General features: G+C 36.5%; 1 protein-coding gene across 3 annotated transcripts in view; it reads right to left on the reverse strand.

Moving 5' to 3' along the window:
• Positions 1 to 13,144: 13,144 nt before the first annotated feature.
• LOC104108784 (helicase and polymerase-containing protein TEBICHI) overlaps positions 13,145 to 25,677 on the reverse strand; it is a 30,199-nt gene continuing 17,666 nt past the window's right edge. Inside the window, exons 12-28 of one of the 3 annotated variants that reach the window (XM_009617908.4) lie at positions 25,224 to 25,574; positions 24,910 to 25,062; positions 23,660 to 23,875; positions 22,742 to 22,960; positions 22,548 to 22,665; positions 20,845 to 21,983; positions 20,432 to 20,629; positions 19,096 to 19,355; positions 18,561 to 18,750; positions 18,352 to 18,462; positions 17,920 to 18,272; positions 16,109 to 16,217; positions 15,855 to 15,992; positions 15,033 to 15,129; positions 14,618 to 14,780; positions 14,411 to 14,519; positions 13,145 to 14,321 (exon numbers count right to left, since the gene is read on the reverse strand). In XM_009617908.4, coding sequence (XP_009616203.1) covers positions 14,710 to 14,780; positions 15,033 to 15,129; positions 15,855 to 15,992; positions 16,109 to 16,217; positions 17,920 to 18,272; positions 18,352 to 18,462; positions 18,561 to 18,750; positions 19,096 to 19,355; positions 20,432 to 20,629; positions 20,845 to 21,983; positions 22,548 to 22,665; positions 22,742 to 22,960; positions 23,660 to 23,875; positions 24,910 to 25,062; positions 25,224 to 25,574 — 3,723 coding nt within the window. In that variant the 3' untranslated portion in view covers positions 13,145 to 14,321; positions 14,411 to 14,519; positions 14,618 to 14,709. Of the gene's footprint in view, positions 14,520 to 14,617; positions 14,781 to 15,032; positions 15,130 to 15,854; positions 15,993 to 16,108; positions 16,218 to 16,747; positions 16,912 to 17,919; positions 18,273 to 18,351; positions 18,463 to 18,560; positions 18,751 to 19,095; positions 19,356 to 20,431; positions 20,630 to 20,844; positions 21,984 to 22,547; positions 22,666 to 22,741; positions 22,961 to 23,659; positions 23,876 to 24,909; positions 25,063 to 25,223; positions 25,575 to 25,677 lie in introns of those variants that run through there. The other 2 variants (XM_018775093.3, XM_018775095.3) reach the window with 2 other exon arrangements.

Consider the following 25,677-nt stretch of genomic DNA (forward strand, 5'->3'; position numbering starts at 1 on the left):
CCGGAATAGAATTTTGATTATTCCAACAACTCCGTATGGTGATTTTGGACTAAGGAGCGTGATCGAAATTTTATTTGGAAGTCCGTAGTGATATTAGGCTTGAAATGGCTAAAATAGGAATTTAAGATTGAAAGTTTGACCGGGGAGTTGATTTTTTGATATCGGGGTCAGAATCCAATTCTGAAAATTTTAACAGCTTCGTTATGTCATTTATGACTTGTGTACAAAATTTGAGGTTAATCGGACTTGATTTGATAGGTTTCGACATCGAATGTAGAAGTTTAAAATTCTTAAGATTTATTAGGCTTGAATCTATGTGTGATTCGTGTTTTTAGTGTTGTTGGATGTGATTTGAAAACTCGACTAAGTTCGTATGATGATTTAGGACTTGTTGCTATTTTCGGACGGGGTCCCGAGTACCCCGAGTGCGATCCGGATCGAAATCGGATCAATTTTTGGACATAGGCAAATTCTGAGATTTGCAGCTTCTCGTATCATCGCACCTGCGGAGGGACTGACTACAGGCGCGGACTCGCAGAAGCGGACGAAGGGCTGCCCAGTTGGAGCCGCAGATGCGGCTCATGTTGCGCAGAAGCGAGAGGAAGGGCGCAGGTGCGGGCAGGTCCGCATGTGCGATGGAACTTTCCGCACCTGCGAAGGCGCAGATGCGGTCCAAAGCTCGCAGAAGCGAAGGCAGCTGGGCTGAGCAATTTTCGCAGATGCGGGATCGTAGCTGCGAGAATTTTGTCCGCATATGCGAAAGTACTGACCAGATTACAAAAACAGAGGGGTTCCGATATTTTTGTCATTTGGACATTTTCAACACGGTTTTTGGTGATTTTTCAAAGAGAATTCACTGGAAAACTTGAGGTAAGTCACATTTGATCATTGTTAGTCAATTATATTGGATTATCATTGAATATTTCGAATAGATTACATGTTTTTGAGGTGAAATTAGAGAATTTGGGTCTAGGGATTTCAAAATGAGAATTTGAGATTTGGAGGTCAAGTTGATGTCAGATTTTTTGTAAAAATGGTATGGTTGGATTCGTAGTTGAATGGGCATTCATATTTCGTAACATACGCCGGATTCCGAGACGTGGGCCCCAAGGGCCATTTTTGAGTTAATTTCGGATTTTATTGAAAAATATAGTATTTTCTTATGGAATTGATTCTATAATTTTTGTTGAATGTATCGAATTAATTATGACTAGATACGAGTCGATCAGAATCGAAAAATTGAGGAAAAAGCATACTACTTGGTTAAATTGGAGCAAGTCGAGGTAAGTGACTTGTCTAACCTTATGTGGGAGAAATTTTCCCTATAATTGATATTTATGTGATTATTAAAATGTGTTGAAAGTCGTGTACTCGAGGTGACAAGTGTGTACAAGGGCTAAATGTGAAAGATTATATTTTTAAATTGTGTAGATCATTGTTGCGCATTTATTAAATTATTTGATCTTGTTATATTCTTCATCATTGATCCGAGATATATACCTTAAATTTGTTTGACCTTTTCCTGCTAATTGTTATACCTATTTAGTTGAAACTTGGTTTCTTTTATTCTGTGCATTACTTGAAGGATGATTTTCTTTAAATTAAACATTATTAATATGAAGTATTTGATATTTTAAATTTGATATTAAAGCAACGTATTAAAGATTTTGAAATATTATTTTCCTGAATTATTTATTCTTGAATATTTTGTAAGATATTTGTACTCATTGTGATGGAGCCGTGAGCTCTTTATTATGAAAAAATATTATTGATGGATTATTTTTGGCAAGTTACATTATTTGAGCACTTGAGGTGCAAATTATAATATATTGTGATATTGATATGCATGCGGTGGTATAAGGTCTGGGTATTGAAACGCATGCGGTGAGATAAGGGTGGCTTGATAAGCGTGGCTAGTAGGGGGAACTACTAGAAGTCATGCGGTGTGATAAGGATGGCTAAAACGCGGGATGCTATTTCGGAAAAAATATTTTCTTTCAAATAAATTGTGAAGGCTCCCGCGGTGAGATAAGGAAATGAGATATTTATGAATTTATTTATGATTTGGGACTACGAGGCGGTATCTCGAGAGTATCTTTGTTGATATTGATTTTATGGCCGCAGTTGCCTTGATTATCTGTTGTGATTTTCTTAAAGTTGAAAGGAAATTCGGTTTTGTTTTCACGAGATAATATTTGCTATTATTTTGCTTAATTAAATGGTGACACACTACTTGATTCATTTACAATGTCATTTTATTTTACTATATTGTTAAACATTTTACCATGCCATTATTATATTCTAGTAGGGCCTCACCTGACCTCGCCACTACTCTACCGAGGTTAGGCTTGGCACTTATTGGGTACCGCTGTGGTATACTCATACTACGCTTCTGCACATCTTTTTGTACAGATCCAGGTACATCTTACCAGCCTAGATGTCAATGGGTTACCTGCGCACGTTGACTTCGAAGTATATCTGTCAGCGTCAGACTCCGAAGTCCCCTTCTATCATTTTTATGTTGCTTCCTTATTTTCTTTAGACCTTGATATATAGAGACATTGAGAATAAAATTCTTAGAAGCTTGTGACTTATTTCTACCGGGTTTTGGGAGTTGAAATTGTTTGAATTGTAGTTTAATTATTTCAGATATTTATTATTATTCCGTATTAATAGGCTTACCTAGTCTTAGATACTAGGTGCCATCACGACATCCTACAGAGGGAATTTGGGGTCGTGACAAGTTGGTATCAGAGCACTAGATTCATAGGTGTGATGAGTCACAAGCAGGTTTAGTAGAGTTTTACGAATCGGTACGGAGACGTATGTACTTATCTTCGAGAGGCTATAGAACTGTTAGGAAATATTCACTTCTTTGATTCCTTATCGTGCGCCTTTGTTGATTTCAAAGTTCTAAACAATTATCTTTCTATTCTCTCACAGATGTTGAAGACACGCACAACTAGATCTGATGATCAGACACCCGCACCCCATGTTGGAGCCGCAAGAGGCCGGGGACGGGGCAGAGGCCGAGTCAGAGGTCGAGGAAGACCACGTGGTGCAGACAGAGCACCTGCACGAGCTATTGCACCAGAGCCACCAGTAGCTCCAGTTGGAGAGCAGGCACCTGAGACGCCCGTTACTACTCCTTCACTTCATGAGACTTCTTGCCCAGTTTTTGAGCATGTTTGGCACTTTAGCTCAGGCAGAATTAATTCCACTTGCTCCTGCCACATCTCAGGCTGGGGGAGGAGTGCAGATTCCCGCCGCCCGTACTCCAGAGCCATAGGCCTAAGTTGACCGTGTCCCAGAGGTTATACCAGTGCAACCAGTTGTCCCAATTCATCCTGAAATTAGGACAACAGTTTCAGAGGGGGAGCAACTCAGGCTCGAGAGGTATAAGAAGTACCACCCTCCCACTTTCAGCGGTTTAGCTTCAGAGGATGCTCAGGGTTTTCTAGAGGAATGTCACTGTATCCTTCGTACCATGAGTATTGTGGATTCCAGTGGGGTTTCTTTCACGACATTCCAGTTTAGAGGAGCAACCTACCAGTGGTGGCAGGCATATGAGTTGGATAGTCAAGCTGAGGCAGCTTCACTTACTTGGACTCAATTTTCAGATATGTTCTTAAGGGAGTATGATCCTCAGAGTCTTAGAGATGCATGGCGCGCAGAGTTTGAGCAGCTGCGCCAGAGTTCTATGACTGTGTCAGAATATGCGGTTTGATTCAGTGATTTGGCTAGGCATGCACCAGCCTTAGTTGCTACTGTTCGAGAGCGGGGTCGCAGATTTATTGAGGGTCTCCACCCTAGTATCAGATACAGTATGGCCCGAGAGCTAGAGATGGATATCACATACCAATACAACAATAATAACAACCCAGTATAATCTCACTAGTGGGGTCTGGGGAGGGTAGTGTGTACGCACACCTTACCCCTACCATGTGGTAGATAGGCTGTTTCCGATAAACCCTCGGCTCCCTCCCTCCAAGAATTCCCCACCTTGCTCTTGGGGCGACTCGAACTCACAACCTATTGGTTGAAAGTGGAGGGTGCTCACCAATAGGTAGTGTCAATTGCTAGGAGATTGGAAGGTATGCAGACTCGGGAGAGGGAAGAGAGAGAAGCTAAGAGACCCCGAGATTATGACACATATAATAATTCTCGTGCCCCAGTTGCAGCCCGTCATGGTAAAGGTTATTGGAGTCGTCTTATTCATTCAGCACTTCCAGCTTCCAGTGGTATTCCGGCTACTCCCAGACCTCAGGTTCCATATTATGCACCACCAGTGTCTTCTGTACCTCCGGTACGGGATGCTTTCAGCGGGCAGTCAAGTCGATCAGGCCCGAGCCAGTCCCAACAGCCACGTACTCCGAGGGCTTGTTTTGAGTGTGGTGACACTCGTCATATTATGAGGGATTGCTCCAGACTTAGGAGGGGTACACCTCCATGGATTTCTCAGGCCCCACATATTCCGCAGGGTCCTCAGGCTTCTCAGGTCATGACTACTGTACCAGTTGCCACTCCACCTGCACAACCAGCTAGAGGTCTCCCTAGATGGGGAGTCCAAGCCAGATATTATACCCTTCCTGCTAGGGCAGATGATGTTGCATCCGATTCTGTTATCACATGTATTATTTCGGTCTGTCATAGAGATGCATCAGTCTTATTTGATCCAGGCTCCACTTACACTTATGTGTCATCTTATTTTGCCCCGCATTTGGGCGTATCACGTGATTCCTTGAGTTCTTCTATTTATGTATCTACACCCGTGGGTGAATATATTATTGTGGACCGTGTGTATCGGTCTTGTTTAAATGTAATTTAATTATTTCAGATATTTATTATCATTCTGCATTGATAGGCTTACCTAGTCTTAGAGACTAGGTACCATCACGACATTATACGGAGGGAATTTGGGGTCGTGACAATATAGATATTCCAACTTGTCATATTAATATTTGACAATATATTAAACTAAAGCCGTAAAGTAACTCAAATTCAAATTTTTTATATTTTAGTTTTAATTTTAAAACTTTACCTGTAGATTTAAAAACTTCATTTCTTAATTCAAATTCATTTAGATTACGTGCTAGTTCATTACTTTACCACTTTTTTAACCGGGTCATATTTGATCGGACATAAGACATGAGCTTGGTTAAATGTGTTCAATGAGTTAAATAGGTTTATTATTAAAAAAATCAAAGGGCGTTGACGACATGGCATGCCAACTAAGAGAGAAGGAGACTCTTGAGGTTTTTAGCATATTTCAAGAAAAATAGTGATAATTGAGTGATTTTATTGTCTTTAAAAAACAAAAGTGATTTTTGTAGACAATTCCCAAACTTGGGTGCACAAGGATAGTATTTGTCTAATCTTGGGATGGAACATGGGTTCATGACTCATGTGAACCAAAACATACTAAGTAGATCTGCCACTGCCTATTATCCTCCTAAACTATTTCGAATTTTGGATGATGAGGTGGCATAAAGATAGTGCAGTTCATTCTTTTGAGAGAGTGAGAAGCAAATAAAATTATTAAAATTTTACTTTTTCAATATTTCTTTTATTAAACATTTGTTTTATCTCTTTCTTTTTCTCTTGTTTTTATTCTTTTGCTTTTCTTATTCTTTATCTTCTTTTTCTTAAAACTTTCTCTGGACAGCAGGTGTGATGAATCCTACATCCTAGCGATCTATTTTCAAAAGGTTGGATGATTTAAAGAACTTTGACTTGCATCAATATTCAACCTATAAATAATAAACATTACTTACATATCAAGCAAAAAATGCCGTTAAATTGAGTTTAGGAGATAGTCCAGGAAATGAGTTTTGACAGGAGTTTAAAAAGATTGAATTTTACAAATGAAGGTCCCACCGAAAAAATGGCATCCTAAGAAATTTTCTAAAAAGATAAAACTGTAATTGACTTTCCTAACACCAAAATATACACACATCCCCAAAAATGTTTAGCTTGTTTTAATCGTCTATTTTGGAGGTCCAGTAGAACATTCATGTCCACCGGAATTAATGAAGGTCTGGCTGCAAATTAATCTAATTCTAAAAGACAAAATCTTATCATTTTGAAAAGACCTTATCTTCCATATAAAACCGTTATCACTTTGAAAAGATAAAAATTAATTTAAGTCTTGAAAAGGAGGTCGTTTAAGACTGAGGGTGAGTGTCTCTATCTGGAACAACATCTTAATTATTCGAAGTGATCCGATTTTTTCATTTCTAAAAGATGAAGATGACAAAATAAAAAAAGTACAATTTCATTTTAGAAGGACAAAAAAGAAGGGAAAATGACAAGAAAAATAGATGGTGTGCGTGAGATGCACTGCCCAACTTCAAATCTAATATTGATCTCATAGGGTGGTAAAAATTCTGCTCAGGGTAAGTTCAGGGGAGTTATAGGACCTGTGTAATTGGAAAAACAAGACAAATTTGGAGGGATAAGTTCAATTTCCATCCCCGTCTTTGATCTTGTAAGTTTGAGCTTTCCTTGTACCCAGTGCCGGTTTGGCCCAAGCACATTGGCCAAGGGTGGTGCATTGAATCTCTTTGTCAAAAAATAATTATATATTGGTTGTTGAATCCCAATAACACGAGGAAAGCTTCCAAGTGGATTAAAAAAAATTACTTTGTGAATTTTGTGGTAAAAAAAATTAAATTATGGTGGATGTCTACTCTTACTCTATGATCTTCTCAAATGCTTAATGACATATTCAATGACATATTTCTATGCTTAATAATATATTCAATGACATATTTTTCTTCACTTTTCATGCCTATATAAAGTCCTTATAATAGATAGGAAAATACACACATAATTGAAGAAGAAATAAGAATCTCTCCTCTCTTTCTCTCTATATCTCTTAGCTTGTTTTTCCTTGTTCTATATTGTTACTTTAAGCTATATTTTATAACACGTTATCAGCACGAAGTCTCTAACCTCAAGGTTGAATTCCACTTCTGGTAAGGTATATCTCGATGATCTATTGTCAAAATTATTCAGATTTTATTCAAAAAGGTATGTAGTGTTACAGACATGTCTATCTGCTACAACAACAAGTCCGAGCTTTAAACCAGATAAGTTTGTACCACTATTTAGAATAAGCAATGGTCTGCTTATTAGAAAATTAGTATTTATGTGGTTGCTAAGGATGTCACCTTGTTAAATTTTCATGAACTAAATAATATGTGGCATGCGGTATACTAAATAATATATAAAAATAAAATTATACTTTATTATATATGCTTATGTTTTTACCTTATAATACTATTTTAGTATGCCTAGTATAATGATTATACATTAGTTTACTATCAATAATAATAATAATAATAATAATAATAATAATAATAATAATAATAATAATAATAATAATAATAATAATAATAATAATATTCGTAACTATTTTATTTTGATAAGATAAAATATTAGTACAAGAAGTATGTACTACACCAAATTTTTCATTGATGATAGTTCTTATCAAATTAACATATTGAATCATTTCTATATGGAAAGCATATAGTAGTAGATAGTAGACAGAGATTTATCCACTATTTTTTTGATTCCCTGATTGACTTAAAGGTTCTGCTATATCTTTTTGTTTTTCTAGAGAGCATAATACTTAGTTTTCACAAAAGTGCATGGTAACTAGTAGTACTATTATTCTGTTTGATACATAATTTTTTCTTAATGTTCTACTCATATCACTTTGATCTTGAAGTAAGCTTATTGCAGCAAAGACCATATGTGAATTTTCAATATTATTTTATATTTTCATATATCTGTTTGACACTAATTACTTAGCTGATTTGAGTAAACGAAAGTCTATTGTTGAGAATTATATCCAAATGACATTATGAAGAGTTTAACTCAAGAGGTAAGCATTTCCTTCGTATTTGAAATTATATTTGTCCTTTGCTATTAATGATATCAACTTCAATGAGTTCAAGTCGCAATGCACCATGAGGGTAAGACATCAGGATCAAGTCCTGATTCTCCATGATGATAAGAGTTGGGTTTGAGTCCCAATTCATTATGGCCTAACATGCCTTTATATTGGTAAGACATTGGGTATGAGTCTCACTATACCATATTGATGATATAATGATAACTAAAGAAAAATAATATATTTTTCATGAAAAGACATGAATATTGTCCCACTTGATTTGCTCCATTCTTGAAGTGAATGTGGTAGCGGCTCATAATAAGTCTAAATGAAGACAAGTGGTTAAACAATGAACGTGGGCGTTCCAAAGATCAAAATAATAATAATAATCACTATGATTATAAAAGGAGAATAATAAGGGTTCTCAAAATAGTCCTTCAAAATGTGAAGCTAATGTTTACTATCAAATTGGTATGAAAAATAATAAAGCACGCCGCTGATTATTATCCATTCCTTGAAAAGAATGTGACTTATGATAAGCATTGAGAATGCAGACCCATTCCTACAGGTGAATATGGCAATATGTGATAAAAGTAATGAATAAAGACATGCAATGCATGATTAGATAAATACTACACAACTCACCTCTAAAGGAGGTTTGAGTGAAACAAAGAGAATAAATATTATTGTGTGGTTACATGAATATGTCATTGGTCGCGTACATGTGATACGCCAAAAAAATATATTTTGTTGTGCCTTATAAAAGGTTATTAAAGGCAAAATTAAAGCAAGAAATTATTTTGCTTATGATAATTTTGACCATGACAATATATTATGATATAATTTTCTCCGTGAAGGAGACATTTACCATATGAATGGTGTGACAAAAGATCTTGTAGTACAAAAGTTGTTAAGAGCTCCAAAAAAATTAATTTGTTATTACCCAGATGAATAAAATTATTCACGACATTGATATTGTAAAGTTTCAAAAGAAACTTTTTGAGTTTTAAATGTATAAGTCAAACTGATTGGCATATTGAGACTATAAATGAAAGGAATATTGAATATCTTCATATTTCTATAATTATAACGGGTAAATATGAAAGGTTACCCGATTTTCTTTCTATTTGTACTACACAAATATAAGCATGATGATGGAATCATATGTCACAAGTAAACTAGAGGTTTACTGAAACAAATATTAGTTGGCATGACCGGTTGACCATCCGGCTCAATTATGATGCAAAAAATTAATTGAGAATTACATTGGCATATATTGAAGAAATAGAAGATTCTTCAAGAATTCTCTTGTGCTGCTTATTCTCATGATATACCAGTTAAGATTGGGATTGAATCCCTTAATTTTTGAAATAAATAAAAGGTGATAAATATATGGGCCCAGTCACCTTCCATGTGGACCGTTTACTATTATATGATTTTAATAGATGTATCTATTCTATGGTCACATGTGCATTTGTTATCAACTTGTAATTTGGCTTTTGCAAGATTGATTGCTCAAATTATTAAAGCACAGTTCCATAATATAAATTATGATGATTTATCTTGATAATACTAGTTTAAATCCAAGTTGATTTAGCAGAAATTGTATGCCTCCAATTATATCTAAACCATTGGTTATGAGAACAAAACTGCCAAAATAAAATTTGGTATATGATGTATTATTTAATATACAACAGCACTTGTACGCATCTAGCCAAGTTATGATAAGTTCTCCCTATCACAATCGGTTCAGGGTCAGGAACCAAATAATTTCCATCTAGAAATATAAATGTACTATATGATTTAATTGTTCCACCACAATGCACAAAGATAGATCCCCAAATAAGGCTAGGGATATGTATTGGTGATCCCAACAATAGGGAGAGAAAATGGGCAGCTGAAAAAGTAATGCATATAATGAATTATTATGAGTACATCTAGATCCTCGTACGAAAAAAATATGAACTTGAAGTTCAAGTGATAATTCATTTGCAAAATATTGCCAGGCGTATTTGCTGACCCAAAGCTAAATGTCATATTCAGCTACTAATGCTCCAAATAAAATAAAGTTCATAATGAATAGAGTCTACGGCATGCATGAAGCATAATAGACTAATCGGTTCCAAAGATAAAACTCCTTGAATAAGGAGAGGAACAAATGTTCAAGATGGTCATAATAAGGAGGTAAGTGCTCTAGAAGAGCACCACGACATAACACTTCATAAGACCTCATGGAAGAGGCTCAGGTACCTGAAAATAATAAGATAAAGAAATCTCAATAAGTTATGTCTTTATTGGGTAATAGTAGAACCGATATAAAATGATCGTCGACGATAACGTCAAGACTATGTAAATTATAAGCAGACAATGAGATCAAGTACAATGAAAAATGTCTTGGATGATAAAGTTATGTCTTTATTGGGTAATAGTAGAACCGATATAAAATGATCGTCGACAATATTGTTAATATAATGTAGCGCTCAATATTATTAATATTGACGAGGATCTTGAGCTCAAATCTGTTATGAAATTTGGATAGATAAATGATTGGCCAAATGAAAAATACGCAATAAAAATTAATTTTACCTGAAAAATATGAAGTTGGACGGATAGTCCCAATACCTGAAAGTATAAAGCCAGTGGAGGTATAAATGTGTTCTTGTGCGGAAAAAAAAAAGGTCAAGTCGATAGACATAAAGACGACTTGTGCCACAAGAATATTTGTAAATATCCTGGCATTGATTATATAGAGACATGTTCTGCTGTGGTGGATATCGTCATTTCAGGTTTTAATCTGGCAATACAAGAAAAACGTGTTATGCGTATAATGAAAATCATTGAAGGATTTAAATTGTTCTGAAGCATATTAAGGTTTTCAAGAAATTTATTAAATAAAGCTTCAAAAATTCTTATACGGATTGAAACAATCAGGGCGCATGTGGTATAATCGCCTGAGTGAGTACCTGTTAAAAGAAGGGTACAAGAATGATTCAATTTGTCCTTGTGTATTTATAAAAAGATCCGGATCTAAATTTGTTATAATCACCATGTATGTTGATGCTTTAAATATCATTGGAACTCCTAGGAAGCTTCCTAAAGCAGTAGACTATTTAAAGAAAGAATTTGAAATGAAAGATATTGGAAAGATAAAATTTCGTCTTGGTCTACAAATTGAGTATATGAAAGATGGAATTTTTGTCCATCAATCAGCATACACTAAAAAGATTTTAAAGCGATTCTATATGGATAAAACACATCCATTGAGTACCTCGATGGTTGTGAGATCACTCGATATAAATAAAGATCTATTCCGACCTCATAAAAATAATGAAGAGCTTCTTGGTCCCGAAGTACCATATCTTAGTGCAATTGGTGCACTAATGTATCTTTTTAACATTACAAGGTCTGACATAACTTTTTCAGTTAATGTCTTAACAAGATATAGCTCTGCTCCTACAGGGAGATATTGAAATAGAATCAAACACATATTGCGGTATTTAAAAGAGACTACCTATATGGGATTATTTTATGACAATGATTACAGTCCCGATCTTGTTGGTTATGCCGATACTGGGTATTTATCTGACCCACACGAGGCTCGATCTCAAACAGGCTATATGTTTACATATGGAGGCACTGTCATATCTTGGCGATTGACTAAGCAATCAATCGTGGCTACTTCATCTAATCATGCTGAGATAGTTGCTATTCATGAAGCAAGTCGAGAATGTGTATGGTTGAGGTCTATAAAACACCTTATTCGAGACAAATATTGTTTGAAGTGTGACAAACTACCCACAATTTTGTATGAAGACAATGCAACATGCATGGCCCAATTGAAGGGATGATTCATAAAAGGGGATAGGACAAAGCACATTTTACCAAAGTTATTTTTCACACATGATCTTTAAAATAATGGTGATATCAATGTGCAACAGATCCGTTCAAGTGATAATATGACTGATTTGTTCACCAAATCTCTACCGACGTCAACCTTCAAGAAACTGAATACGCGTCTACCTACCAAGGCTCAAGGATGTGAATTGATACTCTCATCAAGGGGAGTTAATACGCGTTGTACTCTTTTTCCCTTACAAGGTTTTGTCCCACTGGATTTTCCTTGCAGGGTTTTTAACGAGGCAACCAAAAGGCGTATTTCTAAACATGTGTACTCTTTTTCCTTCACTATAATTTTTTTCCCATAGAGTTTTTTTTCTAATAAGGTTTTGACGAGGCACATTATCTATGGACATCCAAGGGAGAGTGTTATAAGAAAAATCAAATTATGGTGGATGTCTACTCTTCCTCCATGATCTTCTCAAATGCTTAATGACGTATTCAATGACATATTTCTATGCTTAATGACATATTTTTCTTCACTTTTCATGCCTATATAAAGGCCTTGTAATAGATAGGAAAATACACACATAATTGAAGAAGAAATAAGAATCTCTCCTCTCTTTCTCTCTATATCTCTTAGCTTGTTTTTCCTTGTTCTATATTGTTACTTTAAGCTATATTTTATAACAAATTTGACATTTTTTTAATCTTTTTTTCTCCAATCATGTCTTTGCCCCGTACGTACTTAATGATAACATGAAAATAGTTAGTAGACCACTTTGCGTCCGACATTAATTCCAAAGTGATTTTCATGTGCTTAATGTAATCACTTCAACTTTGAGGAGTGTTATACCTTTAATACTCTGTTCAACAATTTTCACTTCCCCACTAGTTCATTTAATTTGCGAAACAATGTCATTAAAACTACTTCGTAGACCATGCCATATGTACTCTACTAATTTTAATGATTTTTCGGAGCAAAATTTACATAGTTAGGATTTTATTCCTTATACCAAACATCTTTAACTAAATCTTAAAAACCTTCTTTGGATGTCCATTAAAGAAGTTTAATATTTGAAATCGACCTTGTCGTTAGTTCTAGATCAATAAAGAATAGGTTTTCCAATTCCGTGCTAGGATAAATGCTTAACATATGTACTCTGCGAATAACCTACATTCCGTGTTAAAGATGAATTTGGTTGTGCTGAGGTTTGATTAACAGAACTTCCGTTTTCTTCACAATGATTCCTTTACCACACCCAATAGGAATTTCAAATATTCTTCTTGTTTTTCCCACCAATCTCTTGGATGACACTCATTCTAAGTTTTTTAATAGGGAAACAGCAAATTTTGTATCAAAACAGGCAGTTAAGCGCGCGCACGGGGGGGGGTGGGGGTTAAAAATAAAAATAAAAAGTATTGCAGAAAAAATCGAAATCAATTAACCTGGTTCCAATTCTGCATCATCAGAAACTCCTCTGTAGAGCACCAAACATATTCAGATGAAGTGCAAGAATCATGTTCATGCACTTGTCTGATAAAAACACACCAAAAAGTCTTTCCCGTGAATGATATCATAGATAAAAACGACTGAATTATATCCATGCACCAAATATGCCTTTATCAAGAATCTTTACACTAAGTCATAATTCATCTTTCCAAAGTCTCTCTGGCGGATCATTAACCAAATGACAAATCCTCTTGTCTCTAGATGTCACATATCACAGTAACTTCAATGAGGTCTTCCAAGCAATCAGAACAGCCGTTCTGGGTGCTCCAAATCTCCAAATTTGATTGCCAAGAGAGTTGCTCACAGTTGTATGTTCCCCACCCCTCCAGATTGATTTATCTGTACCCTCTGTAGTCTGTAACAATGTGACTGGATGTGGATCTTCCAGGTCCCAGGCTGTTCCTTGATATGTGAGATACACAAAAATACAGACCATTGACCAATTCCACATGCATCAAATGTCAGGGCAGATACAGCAGAAAATGCACCCCAAGACTTGGACCAAAATGTTCTTGGAGATCTGCATTGACTAAACTTGAGGCTGAGCCAATGGAAAAGTAAAAATCCTATGATTATTTCCTCGTAAAATTCTTCCCTTTGGCCTTTTGGCTTCTGGGGCATGGAGACAAATAACCACATAGGAACCATTCATGGTGCGATTAAAGAGGGTTGAGTCAAACCCCACAAGATTCATAGCCCAGGGCCAACACAACCTTGAATGATGAATATGGCTTCAGTAAGATTTGAATCTTTGGCATCGTGCATTAAGCGCTGCAAGTCATCCACCACTTGGACCAACTCCTTGATTCTCTTGATGGGTATTTCCCTGGTACATTAAGTATCTGCTTCTCGGAGATACTTTGACAATAAGGTAAAAACCTTATCACCATTACTAAAACACATTCCTCCTCTAAGATGCTTGCCGGCTTGGAACACAGTGAAGCAGCATGCTCAGGAGACAATCAAGAAAAATTCATCAGCAGAATCTTGGCATGTCATGCCCTCCGAAAAATATCGAAACTGGCCTTGGTTCTGGGCACCCTCGTCACAGTACTTGTGTTTCCAAAAATTTATCTGAGCACCAACAAGTGCAGATTTGTTCAATAAAAGTGAAAGATCCCTTTATGAGATTTTGAGACACGCCAATTAGAGCACATTACAACCTTTACGAGCAGCTAACCACATAAAGTTATACCGCTGCCATGTGAACATCATTGCTTGCTCTGGTCCGATCAAGTATAGACAAAGACTGTCTTGTTTGAAAGGATACAGCTTCACCAAAATAAAGATAATAGTCAAAATAAAAAAAACCATAAAGATTAGCATAGTGTGAAGAAACAACAAAAAAAAAACATGAATTTTCAGGTTACCTGTAATGAGCGCCATTCGTACTGTTCGAACAGCATTGAAGCAACTGATAGCTTTAAACTCTACCAACAAATGTGCACACTAACAAACCTATTCATTCTATGACCTGGAAAGGCTCCAAAGATCCCCATGTCCTCCCAATTTTCAGTTTCACATGCAGTGGGACTGGCAGACAAAACCATAGGTTCTACAATAAGCACAAACTTCAAGAAGAATATCAATTATACAAGAGGGAACAGTACAATAAAGAACAGCATAAGATCATTTAGTCCACCAAAAGGTTTAACAAAGGTTACATCAATCAGAGGACCTTCCACAGCGTTCCCCAACCAAGAAAATCCTCCAGTTGGCAAACCTCAGATAAACTAGGACTTAAGATCCAGACAGGCATGTATTTAGTTTTATATGATCCCTTACCAAGAAGTGAAACAGCATTTTCCATGCTCATCTGCAACAACAATCCAGCTTCCTTTGCAACAGAAGGATCAGCCTCAAGTACTAATTCATCGTGAACCTTAGCAATGTCCAAAGCAAGTGATCATTTTCTAATCAAACAACCTCAATTGCAAATGTAAGCAAATTTCTTCAGGCAACTAAGAGGTGATGAGATATTGACTTTTTTTGTCCTCCTATTAGAGATTCTAAGCACTTCCATAACCAGAAATCCATGAAATTTGTCATAGCATCATCCAAACATTATAAATCGAACAACTACATGCTTCCTAACCAAACTAAACCATATTTCAGTTCACAGAAAACAAATAAAGAGATTGTAACAATATGAAAATTCCTCCTGTGGCATTATTGTGATACATTTGATAAGCACATAATTTTACCAATCAACTAGACCTGTATCAGTGTAATAAAAGAAAACATTTAGCTGAAATGATCAAATAAGTATATCAATTTTCCAATTTGAGTTCTTGAACTTTTGGGACTCTCATTGTAATACAACTCATAGAAGTGTGTCAAACATTCCGGGACATCCCAAATGAAGCAATCTAAATAGGAGTAGAGAGTAGTGACTGATCAATTGAACCAAAATGTAAGCTGTTTCTGTAAAAAGAATGCTGACTGTTTTATCCCTCCTTTTCTTTAGAGACTAACAAGTGCTTTCTGAGAGTACCAGAAACGGACTGGTTGGGGATGTGAATTGTCAGCCTCATAATTGGAAAACAAATGAAGTAGAAGTACCAAGTGAAACATGTTCTGTCCAGGAAGAGAATACTCGGAAACTACCTGTAATATGATCCGGCAATGTCCTTTAAGCACATGAAACTTTTCATCAACCATAGAATTGGACGGAGACTTCTCAAAGTTATCAAGCACAGAATGGATGTTTATCATTGCAATCTTGATAATGTCTGCAGCTGACCCCTAATTACAGCAATAAAGACAAAAAAGGCAATGATAGAATGCGAAAACAGAAAAGGCAAATGATTGAGGAAGGGAAGGGGGCAGGAGAGTCAGAGTGGAAAAGAAAGCAAAACTACCTGGCAGATAGAATTCACAGCTTGCCTCTGAGCTTTAGACTGTTCCTTACTGTTTCCAAATTTTATTTTTGCCAAGAAGCGCTTTCGTCCCTTGAGGGTCTCTATATAACTGCGTCACAAAAAGAAAGAGGGAAACAATTCAAAGAAATACCAATACAAAAGGCTGTATAGGTAACGAAAAGTAATAACGTGTGACTGCACCAAATACAAAAAATGAGTAACTTGGAAAGAAAGAAGATCAAACTAATACAGAAGGCACAGTTGCAAAGCCATTCACATTCAGTTTTAAGCAGATCAACATGGCCGTCAACAATCTGTGTGCAACATATGAATGTTGGTAGACATGATCTTCCCACATTTACGTCAAGATTTCTCTAATTTCCATCCGGAACAGACAAAAGTAAAGGCAACGTCTATCAACGATTGAATAGTAACATTACTCCTAGGTGTAGTGACTCGGGAGCAGGAAGGATATAAGGAAAAGGCAATGGGAAGATTTAAGTGAGACGAAATGCAATAAATACAGGAGATAGAGAAAGAGGGAGAGAGAGAAAGAAACAAAGAGAGTGAAAGATATATATATATATATATATATATATATATATATATATAGAGAGAGAGAGAGAGAGAGAGAGAGAGAGAGTAAGACTAAGAAGCACAATATAAAATCTAAAAGATGAATATAATGATCCATAAAAAGATTTCTAGAATAATTCATCGTCTTCTACTATAAAATCTTCCAAAACTCTAGAACTTGCTTCAGTGCATATATCAGAACATTCTCCAGTTGATGCATTGATAAACTGAGAGGTGCAATGACAGCCATATTATATTTTTATCTTGAGAGATGTATCAAGAACTACTTCATCACGAAAACTAACAAGAAAAAACCAACAAAAACAAAAGAACACAAAAAAGGGACCCAAAAAAAAGATCCTCCAGTTAATATATAAAAAGTCAGATACTGTAGCAGGCATTTTCTCATCCAGGAATGAGAAGTTTTCAGTAAGTGCACAGGAGAAGGAAACAAAGGCAACTTATGATCCACTACGTGCAACACTGCCATTAAATGACCCTGAATGTGAGCCCTTGCAAGAAATTTATAAGAAACACGTTGTGCATGAACAGGGATGGAGCCAGGGTTTCTGTGATTGCTGTGGCAGGCACGAAGCAAAATATGGAGAAATGTTACTACAACTAGAAAAACACATCTATGCAAGCTTAACGTGAAAAAAGAAAGAAGGAAAGCTCAAGTAATAAATATAAACCAGAGATTAAAAACATGAAATGAAAACCTATAGTGGCTTGATATTAGGAGATTAACTTAGTTTCAAGTACTTCAACCAAAATTACTCTTATCTGCATCTAATACAGCATAATGAAATGGAAGTAATAAAGAGAAGAAATAGCAAAATAATTTTTAAAATATAAATTGAAAGATCTAAAGCAAAATTGGGCCAAAGTGATCATGAACCTTTGATTGGCATAATTGTTTTAGCTAATTAAAATAATAATGCAAAGGATTATTTGACGTTTTCATAGTCTAGTGTACAATCATGTAACTCCTTGGTTTGTACAGTTTATTTTTCTTGGCAATCAAGTTATAGCTTAGTCAGTAGATTAAGGTTCTCTCTAGCTTTGGGGATATTCGGTCTGCTCGATGTAAATATATACACATTTACCCATAAGTACATATGTACATTCAGACCACTTATGCCAACTTCTGGACCGTAGAATAATAACTGTAACTTTCAGAAAAAAGCTAGACAATCAAATGCTAGTGAAACTAACTTTAACAAAATTGAACTCACCCTTTCTCACGGCAGGATGTAACTGCTTCCTGTAACCAGGAAGCAACACCAGGGAAAGATCTTTTAAAACTTTTGATTCTTTCAGCAGCTTCATCTGAACTACAATCAATTTGTTCTGCAAGGCTCTTAGCTCCCATTCCATAAAGAATGCCGTAGACCAACCTTTTAGTTTGATCTCGCTCCTCTTGATTCACAATCAACTCTGCTTTACCTGTCCATTTTGCAGCAATCATGGTGAAGACATCACCATGGGGTTCACTAAGCAGCTCGATCAATGAGGAATCTTTAGAGAAATGGGCCATCAATCTCAGTTCTATCTGGGAATAATCTGCTGTTAACAGTAACCAATTCTCCTGCAAAAGAGAATAAAATATTTGATTGAAACCATCCAAAAAGATACTTCACAGAAACTTAAGATTACCCAAGAGATACCTGAGTAGATACAAAAAAATCACGAGCATTGATCTTATAATTATTGACATCTAGCTGACCAACGTCTTTGTCCTCGTTATTCATTTTGAAGTCAACCATATGTTCAACACACTATACGTATGACAAAAAGATAAATTAACCGTTTAGATTATATTATCTTTGAGAAGATGATACATTAATAACAATGAAATAATGGAATAAAAAGGAACCTGAAGGTTAGGTTCCTCCATTGACAGTCGCCCTGTCGCTGTTGACGTCTGGAGCCAATGACCGTGCAGTGTGTACCTCTGTGTCCTCATAGATAGTCTAGCAAGTGAACAAATTGACCCCAACGTACAATTCAAGAGTTTTGCTAGGGTTCGGTGCTCTTTAATGACAGGAATTATTGGATGTTCATTCCTGAATAAAAAGGGAAAAAATTCAATATAAACAATCAGGAAGACACCGTGGAATTTAGAACAGAGCATTGGACATGCATGCCAATTAATGATCAAAGCAAACAAGCAAAAAATGGAAAATGACATAAAACTTTGTGGGTTAACAATGCAACTGGCCCTAGCTAAAGGCTCTTTCTTTTTACTTCTTTTGTTTGGGATGAGGGACCAGAGGATAAATGATCCTAGATAACCGCACAGAACATAATCATGCAGTAGGAGGTAAGAGTTGAGTGGCCCCAAGTTTCAAGTGAAACACAAGGTAACTTGCTTGAGTAGGTATTATATTGAGAAAAATATCTTTCGCTACCTTAGCAAATCCAAGCAATGCTTATCCGTACTAGGGTGCTGTTTTCCGTTTTTATGTCCTTCTGGAATAGGGAGCTTTAGATGCCCATAGAGTACATTCGCAATATCTGCTGCTGTGTACAATGAAAAAGTCATGCCAGCCAACTTGTAAGCTTCTTTTTCCAGAATCTTCAGCTTTCTTCCCAGAATTTGTCGTGCATGTAGGCATCCTTCCATGTCAACACCTATTCCACAGAGCTCCATGTCTGCAAGAATGTTGACCTACAAGATAAACACAGATATCAATTACTTCCAACATTGAGAATGACATGCCTTTGACAAGTAATAAAAATTTCCTGTGCAGAACATCTGAATCATTGCTCTCCAACCAGGAATGAAAGGATAGTAATCCTCTCTAGTATAAAAGCTTGAGATATTCAGAAAAAGAAGCAGTTCTCTTTTGCTTGAGAACCAAAACAGTTTTTGGTAGCATCTAAATTAGAAAAACAAATAAATAAATAAATTACACTAAGCATGAGATGAAGGTCAAACCATTATTAATAGTAAGATAGATCTTCTTCCAGGGAAAGATACTTCAGCTCATTGCTTATACTCTATTTAAAATTCCAAAACTGAAAAGATTTCTTTTTCTACAGAGGCATAGACATTGTTGTATCGATTAGAAAATGAACAATAAAATTTACAAATCTGCAATACCAAATCAACGGATGCTTTTTCAGTTCTTCATAAGGAAGAGGACAATTACTACTTTATAGCAAGCAAATTTCGTGATGCAACACCCTACAAGGTACAAAGTTATACGTATTTCCTTTCCTTTTCCCAACTGACATGTATTTGGCCTTTAAGGTTCAGTTCATGCCAGCTTATTCTGCCTCAAATAAAGAAAGAGAATAAGATTGATAGAATAACACATTATCTATGTCAATTTTCTTCTTAACTTGATATCTTGGATAACAAATTTTTAGAATTCATCACATAATCCAATTTTTTGTCCTCTGCTGGGTAAGCAAAGAATTCAATTTACTATGGACAAATCTGCCATAGCAACTAGAATAAAGTTGCACGAACTTGTGGCCAGTCTCCCCTTTCCTCGGATCCTGGATGTGGCAGTAACAAATTAACTTGTTACAGGTAGACCAGTTAAAGGTAGGATAACTTTGATCTCCCTATAGCAAAGAGAGACAGAAAAAGTTTACACTTCCCTTATTTTGCAGGATTTAATATCAATCTATCACAAGTTAGATTGCAAGATGAAATCCACCTTCGCAATGATTTCTAGAAGGGATTAAATATTGTATGGTTGCACTAGGAATGGATCGCATGCAAATATCTTTTACCAATGGCATTTCAGTTGCTCCAAGTGCCTTAGCAAGTCCTTCAGAAATGACTAGTTTCCATAGAACAGAACACAAGGCTCGTGTTTGTGCTACTCGACGACAACAACCATTATGAGCAACTTGTCGCATCTGATTCTTCCATCTACCATTTCGATTAGCGGCAGCAGCAGCCTCAATGGATAACCTTTTCTTCACTTCCTGCAGGAATAGGGTAACCTTAGAGGACAAATTTTAGACACTAATGCACTTATAATCATCAATTACTCAATGGGCCACTCCCAATTACAGTAGTATCATTAGATATTGAACCTATAAGACGATGATCCAGCACAGGATATTCCAGGACAGTAAAAGACTAGATTCGGACAACGATAATATGTTTGAGCTGATTACTAACGAGACAATAGAGTTACCTTTTCTATACTTGGGCCAGAACCTTTCTCCTCATCAGGCCAGAGGATCCAAGCTACTATACACAAGTCAATTGCATCTTGAACGGGAACAGGAGACAACAGAAAGCAATTGTTCTCGATAAGATCCACACCAACAGTCTTGACCAATTGACTCAAGCCACCAAATCTCTGAATTGAAACAGTAGGATGCTTGAGTACCTGAATCTGAACTTTTAAGTTCCATGTAAACTTTTTTATATTTTTTTTCCTCATTGTGGTACTAATTCTATTCCATCGCTGTATTGCTATCTCCCACTGAAGCTTTGGTGGTAGAGAACTCCCAGTATCACCACAGGTAATGGGCGATGATTGGCCTTTCCTTCTGCTGTTGGACCAAAATAAGTCTCTCGGAAGATTTACATAATAGACGGGAGAGTCTTCCCAACAAATGGCTATGCCATATATTTCAAAAGGGGCAATGCTGTTCAGTGCAGACTTTTTGCTGAAGTGGACATCAAAGTAGAACTCTCCAGCCGCTTCCCAGAAACCCAGGAAAGAATCAAATCCACCAGCAACAGCAGTAGCATTCATAGGACCCTTCTCTGATGCTTCTTTGACTCTTCCATTACATATCTCACCTCCCTCACATTGCTGTTTCCCAACATTATTATGATCGTCATAAGTACCACCTCCTTCAATGCCCTTAATTTTTAAAGTTGGTGGGGAAGTCTTCGCATTATCAATATGATGAGTAGTTTCATGAAGTTCACCACTAAGACCATTTGATCCTTCTATATCAAATGCCTCTTTGTCAGCAACTGTTTTCCGTTTTGAATTATCTCCACCTGCATCAGAAATAGTAACATTGACCTCCTTACTTCTTTCCAGGAATAATGTGGAAAGGACTTGATTCGCGTTCTCCAGGCTAACAAAGCTACTAGTTGACCCTTCTGCAGAGGAGGTACTAGCTTCTTTGCGAGCACTATGTCCAGCAGCAGTAGATATGACAGGCTGGGCAAGCGTTGGGACATCAAGTCCAAGCGACCTGAAAGCTGAGAATGCAGCAAGCCTTGCTTCCTCAGCTTTATCAAGAACAATCTTGCGTGCACCATTTTTTATCTTTTTTGCAACTCCTAATTGGATCCTCCGTTGTGCAGAACCTTCCATAGTTTATAAAGCAATTTTCCCAATTAACAGACAAATAAATAAATCATTTAAAATGGCTATCCATGTATTAAATCACAGGAAAATTGGTATGCATATGAAAACCTGAAGGAATGCCAGTAGAAGGAATAAGGGGATAGTTAAAATATGCATGCCATCAGAAGTACAATATATTGAAATGTGGTTTCTTGTTCAAATGGGAAGTGGAGACTCTATTGTTGCGTCAAATGAATAAGAGAAAATTAATCCAGCACACTGCAAGGAAACATGAACTGTAGAAGGAAGAAGCATACTGAAGCAAGAAGACTGATGGTGACATTACATTTCTCAACTTATGTTGCTTGTTACAAAATCTTGTAAGACTTACAGAACCATATGAAAAGTCAGTCATAAGCATCATAGTTATTATTTCCACATTGCTTCTCAAATGTAGGGATGCCAAAACCAGATAGACCAATCCACGGATAAATGCAAAGAAAGTAATGGTCTCCATCCAGCACGTGAAGCATTAAGGGTAAGTAACAGACCATCAACGTGGGCCCAAATCATCGAAACCTCACCTTGCTCAGCCCATGATGAAGACTCAAAAAGTACTTTGACAATCTCAGGAATTGATGCTTCAGCAATTGCTTCAGGTGTCCGAAAACCAGCTTTATACAGTGCTCGAGCTCGGGAACCCTGGTGACTTCTAATTAGTTTTAAAGAACTTGACTAAAATATACAGAAAATATAAATGGAGGAGAAATTCAGTTACCTTAACATATGGAATGGTGGTGAGCTCTACAATCTCTGCCCTCACTCCAAATGAGACACGATTTTGGAACTTTGATACTAAGCCTTCAAGATCATGCCAACCAAGCCTCTCACAGAAGACAGAAACCATGGAGGCAAACCTTCCAGCATTTTCTTGTAAGGCCTGAACCATGCCCCTTGCGACCCTAAACGCATCACAAACCTCGACAACTGGCACTTCCTTCATCCCATAATGAGACATTTGGAATTAGGAAGACTATGAAAAGAATACTTCTTAAGCAACAACTAAGACAATTCAGTGAGAGACAAGCATTGCAAGATATCAACAATTAGCTAGAGAAAAAAGTGTTGAAGGAGTAAAATGATGCAAATCATCGAGTTCAGTACTTGCAGGTGCAACAAGAGAATAAAAAATATATATTGAAGATTAGATGATTTGAGGAACACAAGGCACACCTATTTCTAGGTGTTAAATACAAGATACATATGACGATTGTCTAATGTGGGAATATCTCACATAAGAAAACAACTCCTCTAATACTCTACTCTAACATTCTAACACTAAAACTTACTCCCTCCATCCCAATTTATGTGGCACCATTTTAAGAAAAAAATGAAGACTTTTGCAACTTATGGTCTAAAACAAACCTTAGACATTTGGGTGGCTATAAATCATCTCACTAAGGGTAAAATGGGAATTTTAAAGTTAAATTATTTCTAAATATAGAAATGTGACATTCTTTTTGGGACAGACTAAAAAAGAAAGTGTGTCGCATAAATTGGGATAGAGGGAGTACTATTCTAACAGCAGGGATTCGCAATAAAGCATAATAAGTGTGTTGTATACTGAAACGTTCCATGAAGAAGAGGTGACAGACAGAGATACAGTAGTGTTTGATATCCATTTCACAGATTTTACCTGCACGAGCCTTGACAATATAAGAGCCACAAAGAATCTCCTACAAATGCGAAGCATGTGCTCATCTGAAGGCATATGGTCATTCAGAGATCTGTTATCAAACTTCCCCTGTAACCCTTTAGTACCAGTCTTTGACCTATACGATGTACGAACTGGTGCACCATGAGCCATTCGCATCAAAAAGGGTTCTTGAACTCCCACCCGATTACCAACTGACTGCACATCAAAACACACAGCGCAAGATTATCTCCATCACAATCATCATGATTGTAGGAACAAATTTATCTTCTTAAATAATGTCAGATAATCAAATTAGCAATCAAGCACAAATCTCATGACCCCAAATCTTGACATGCCACCTTATAGCACACAGAAGCTGTCTGGAAGCATTAAAATCACTTTGAACATTAACTGATTAAACGTTCAAGCTAAAGTATTCAATTAGCATTGACTATTGAGAACATACAATCAAGTGACCGATCATTAAAATACATGTTCCTGCTGAAGAACGTTTTTTTTCCTGTAATTCTTGATGTAATAAGATACTTTAGGGTAGAGGAAGAAAACAAAAACTCCATAATTTACCAGTTAACCTTGCATCTTAGTTGACTATGCAAGATACTTCAGCTACAAATCCTTGAAGACAAAGAACTTATGTTATGCAGTTAACATTAAGGAGTCATAAACTTCCCGTGTCAGAGAACAAGAAATTAGCTCCATTAACTACAGTACCTTGCATGTAACAAGAACTCTTTTTCAACTATACAAAACATAGCTCAGGAATCATTAGCATGCTTTCCTTGCAAAGCTGACAAATGTTAGAGAAAAGCTCAACCCATCCAAACTTATTTGTCAAGGAAGGAGATGAATATTTTTTAGATAATTGACAGGAGCTGAATAATGTAAGAGCGGTTGAAGTCCTACCTTGGCTAATACTTGAAGTCTACTGGTCATATTATTCGTCTATTGGAAAATACATCAAATGAGTGAAAGACGTGGCAAAGGTAAACTCCTGAACAATAAGCAAGTGAAGGATAATCTAGCAGCATGTAAGGTTCAATCAAGCAAATACAACAAGATGGATATGGGGCAATCTCACAGAGAAGACAGGAGGACAGAGCGTTAAACAACTTGGGAAATAAAAACACACAACCCCCTCCCCCAACAAAAAAGAAAAAAAACCATGCAATTATGACAATGATTTAAAAATGAACTGATGATTATGGAGCAAAACTCTATAGTTCAGTTACCTGATCCAGGGCAGACAACTCCATGAACCTCTGGTAATACAGTTCCCAGTCAGGCTCAACATCAACATTAATGGGTGTCACTAAGTAAACAACATGCAGATCAGATGCAAGCACAAACCCTTCCCTCGCTCTAATCAAATCATCCAAGACAACCTAGAAAACAAGAGAACGAGCACAATTGGATTCCCATTCTAATATTTGTACTCCACTCAATTGCATAAATGTTAACAATGACCATTTGGGTGGAAGCACAAATTGACAAGAAATAATATGATGAAAAAGTGATAGCAAGTGGAAACAACTTCAGATGTTACCAGTGATTCTTCAGGGGAGAGAGAACTGCCAAAAGATGCACGACCAAGAGGTGTGACTGTGTATAACTTGGTATCTTCACTCCATTCAAGAAATTTTTTATGGCATAACCAGCGAAGAGAATCTTGTGCTGATTTAACCACATCATCAAATGGTTTTGTTGAATTGAGAAGGGTACACCTAACATACCGGTTAATATCACTAGCTGTTTGAACAATACCACCTGCAACAACTTCTAATATTGCGTGGATCATCCCATTCTTATCTTCTGATAAACAAGAATGCAACGGTGGACAGCTCTCATTAAGAAGTGTCATTATTCGTTTGACCTCTTCTGGCTTGCAGATCAGCACCTGATGTAATAAAACAATAAAACACATTAAGCTTAATATACCACACTTAAGCAGCAGTGAAGACTTAATTAGAAAGGAAAACAATGCAAATACAGACAGAAAA

This window comes from Nicotiana tomentosiformis, chromosome 8, assembly GCF_000390325.3.
Source record: "Nicotiana tomentosiformis chromosome 8, ASM39032v3, whole genome shotgun sequence".
In the NCBI taxonomy this organism is placed as follows: domain Eukaryota; kingdom Viridiplantae; phylum Streptophyta; class Magnoliopsida; order Solanales; family Solanaceae; genus Nicotiana; species Nicotiana tomentosiformis.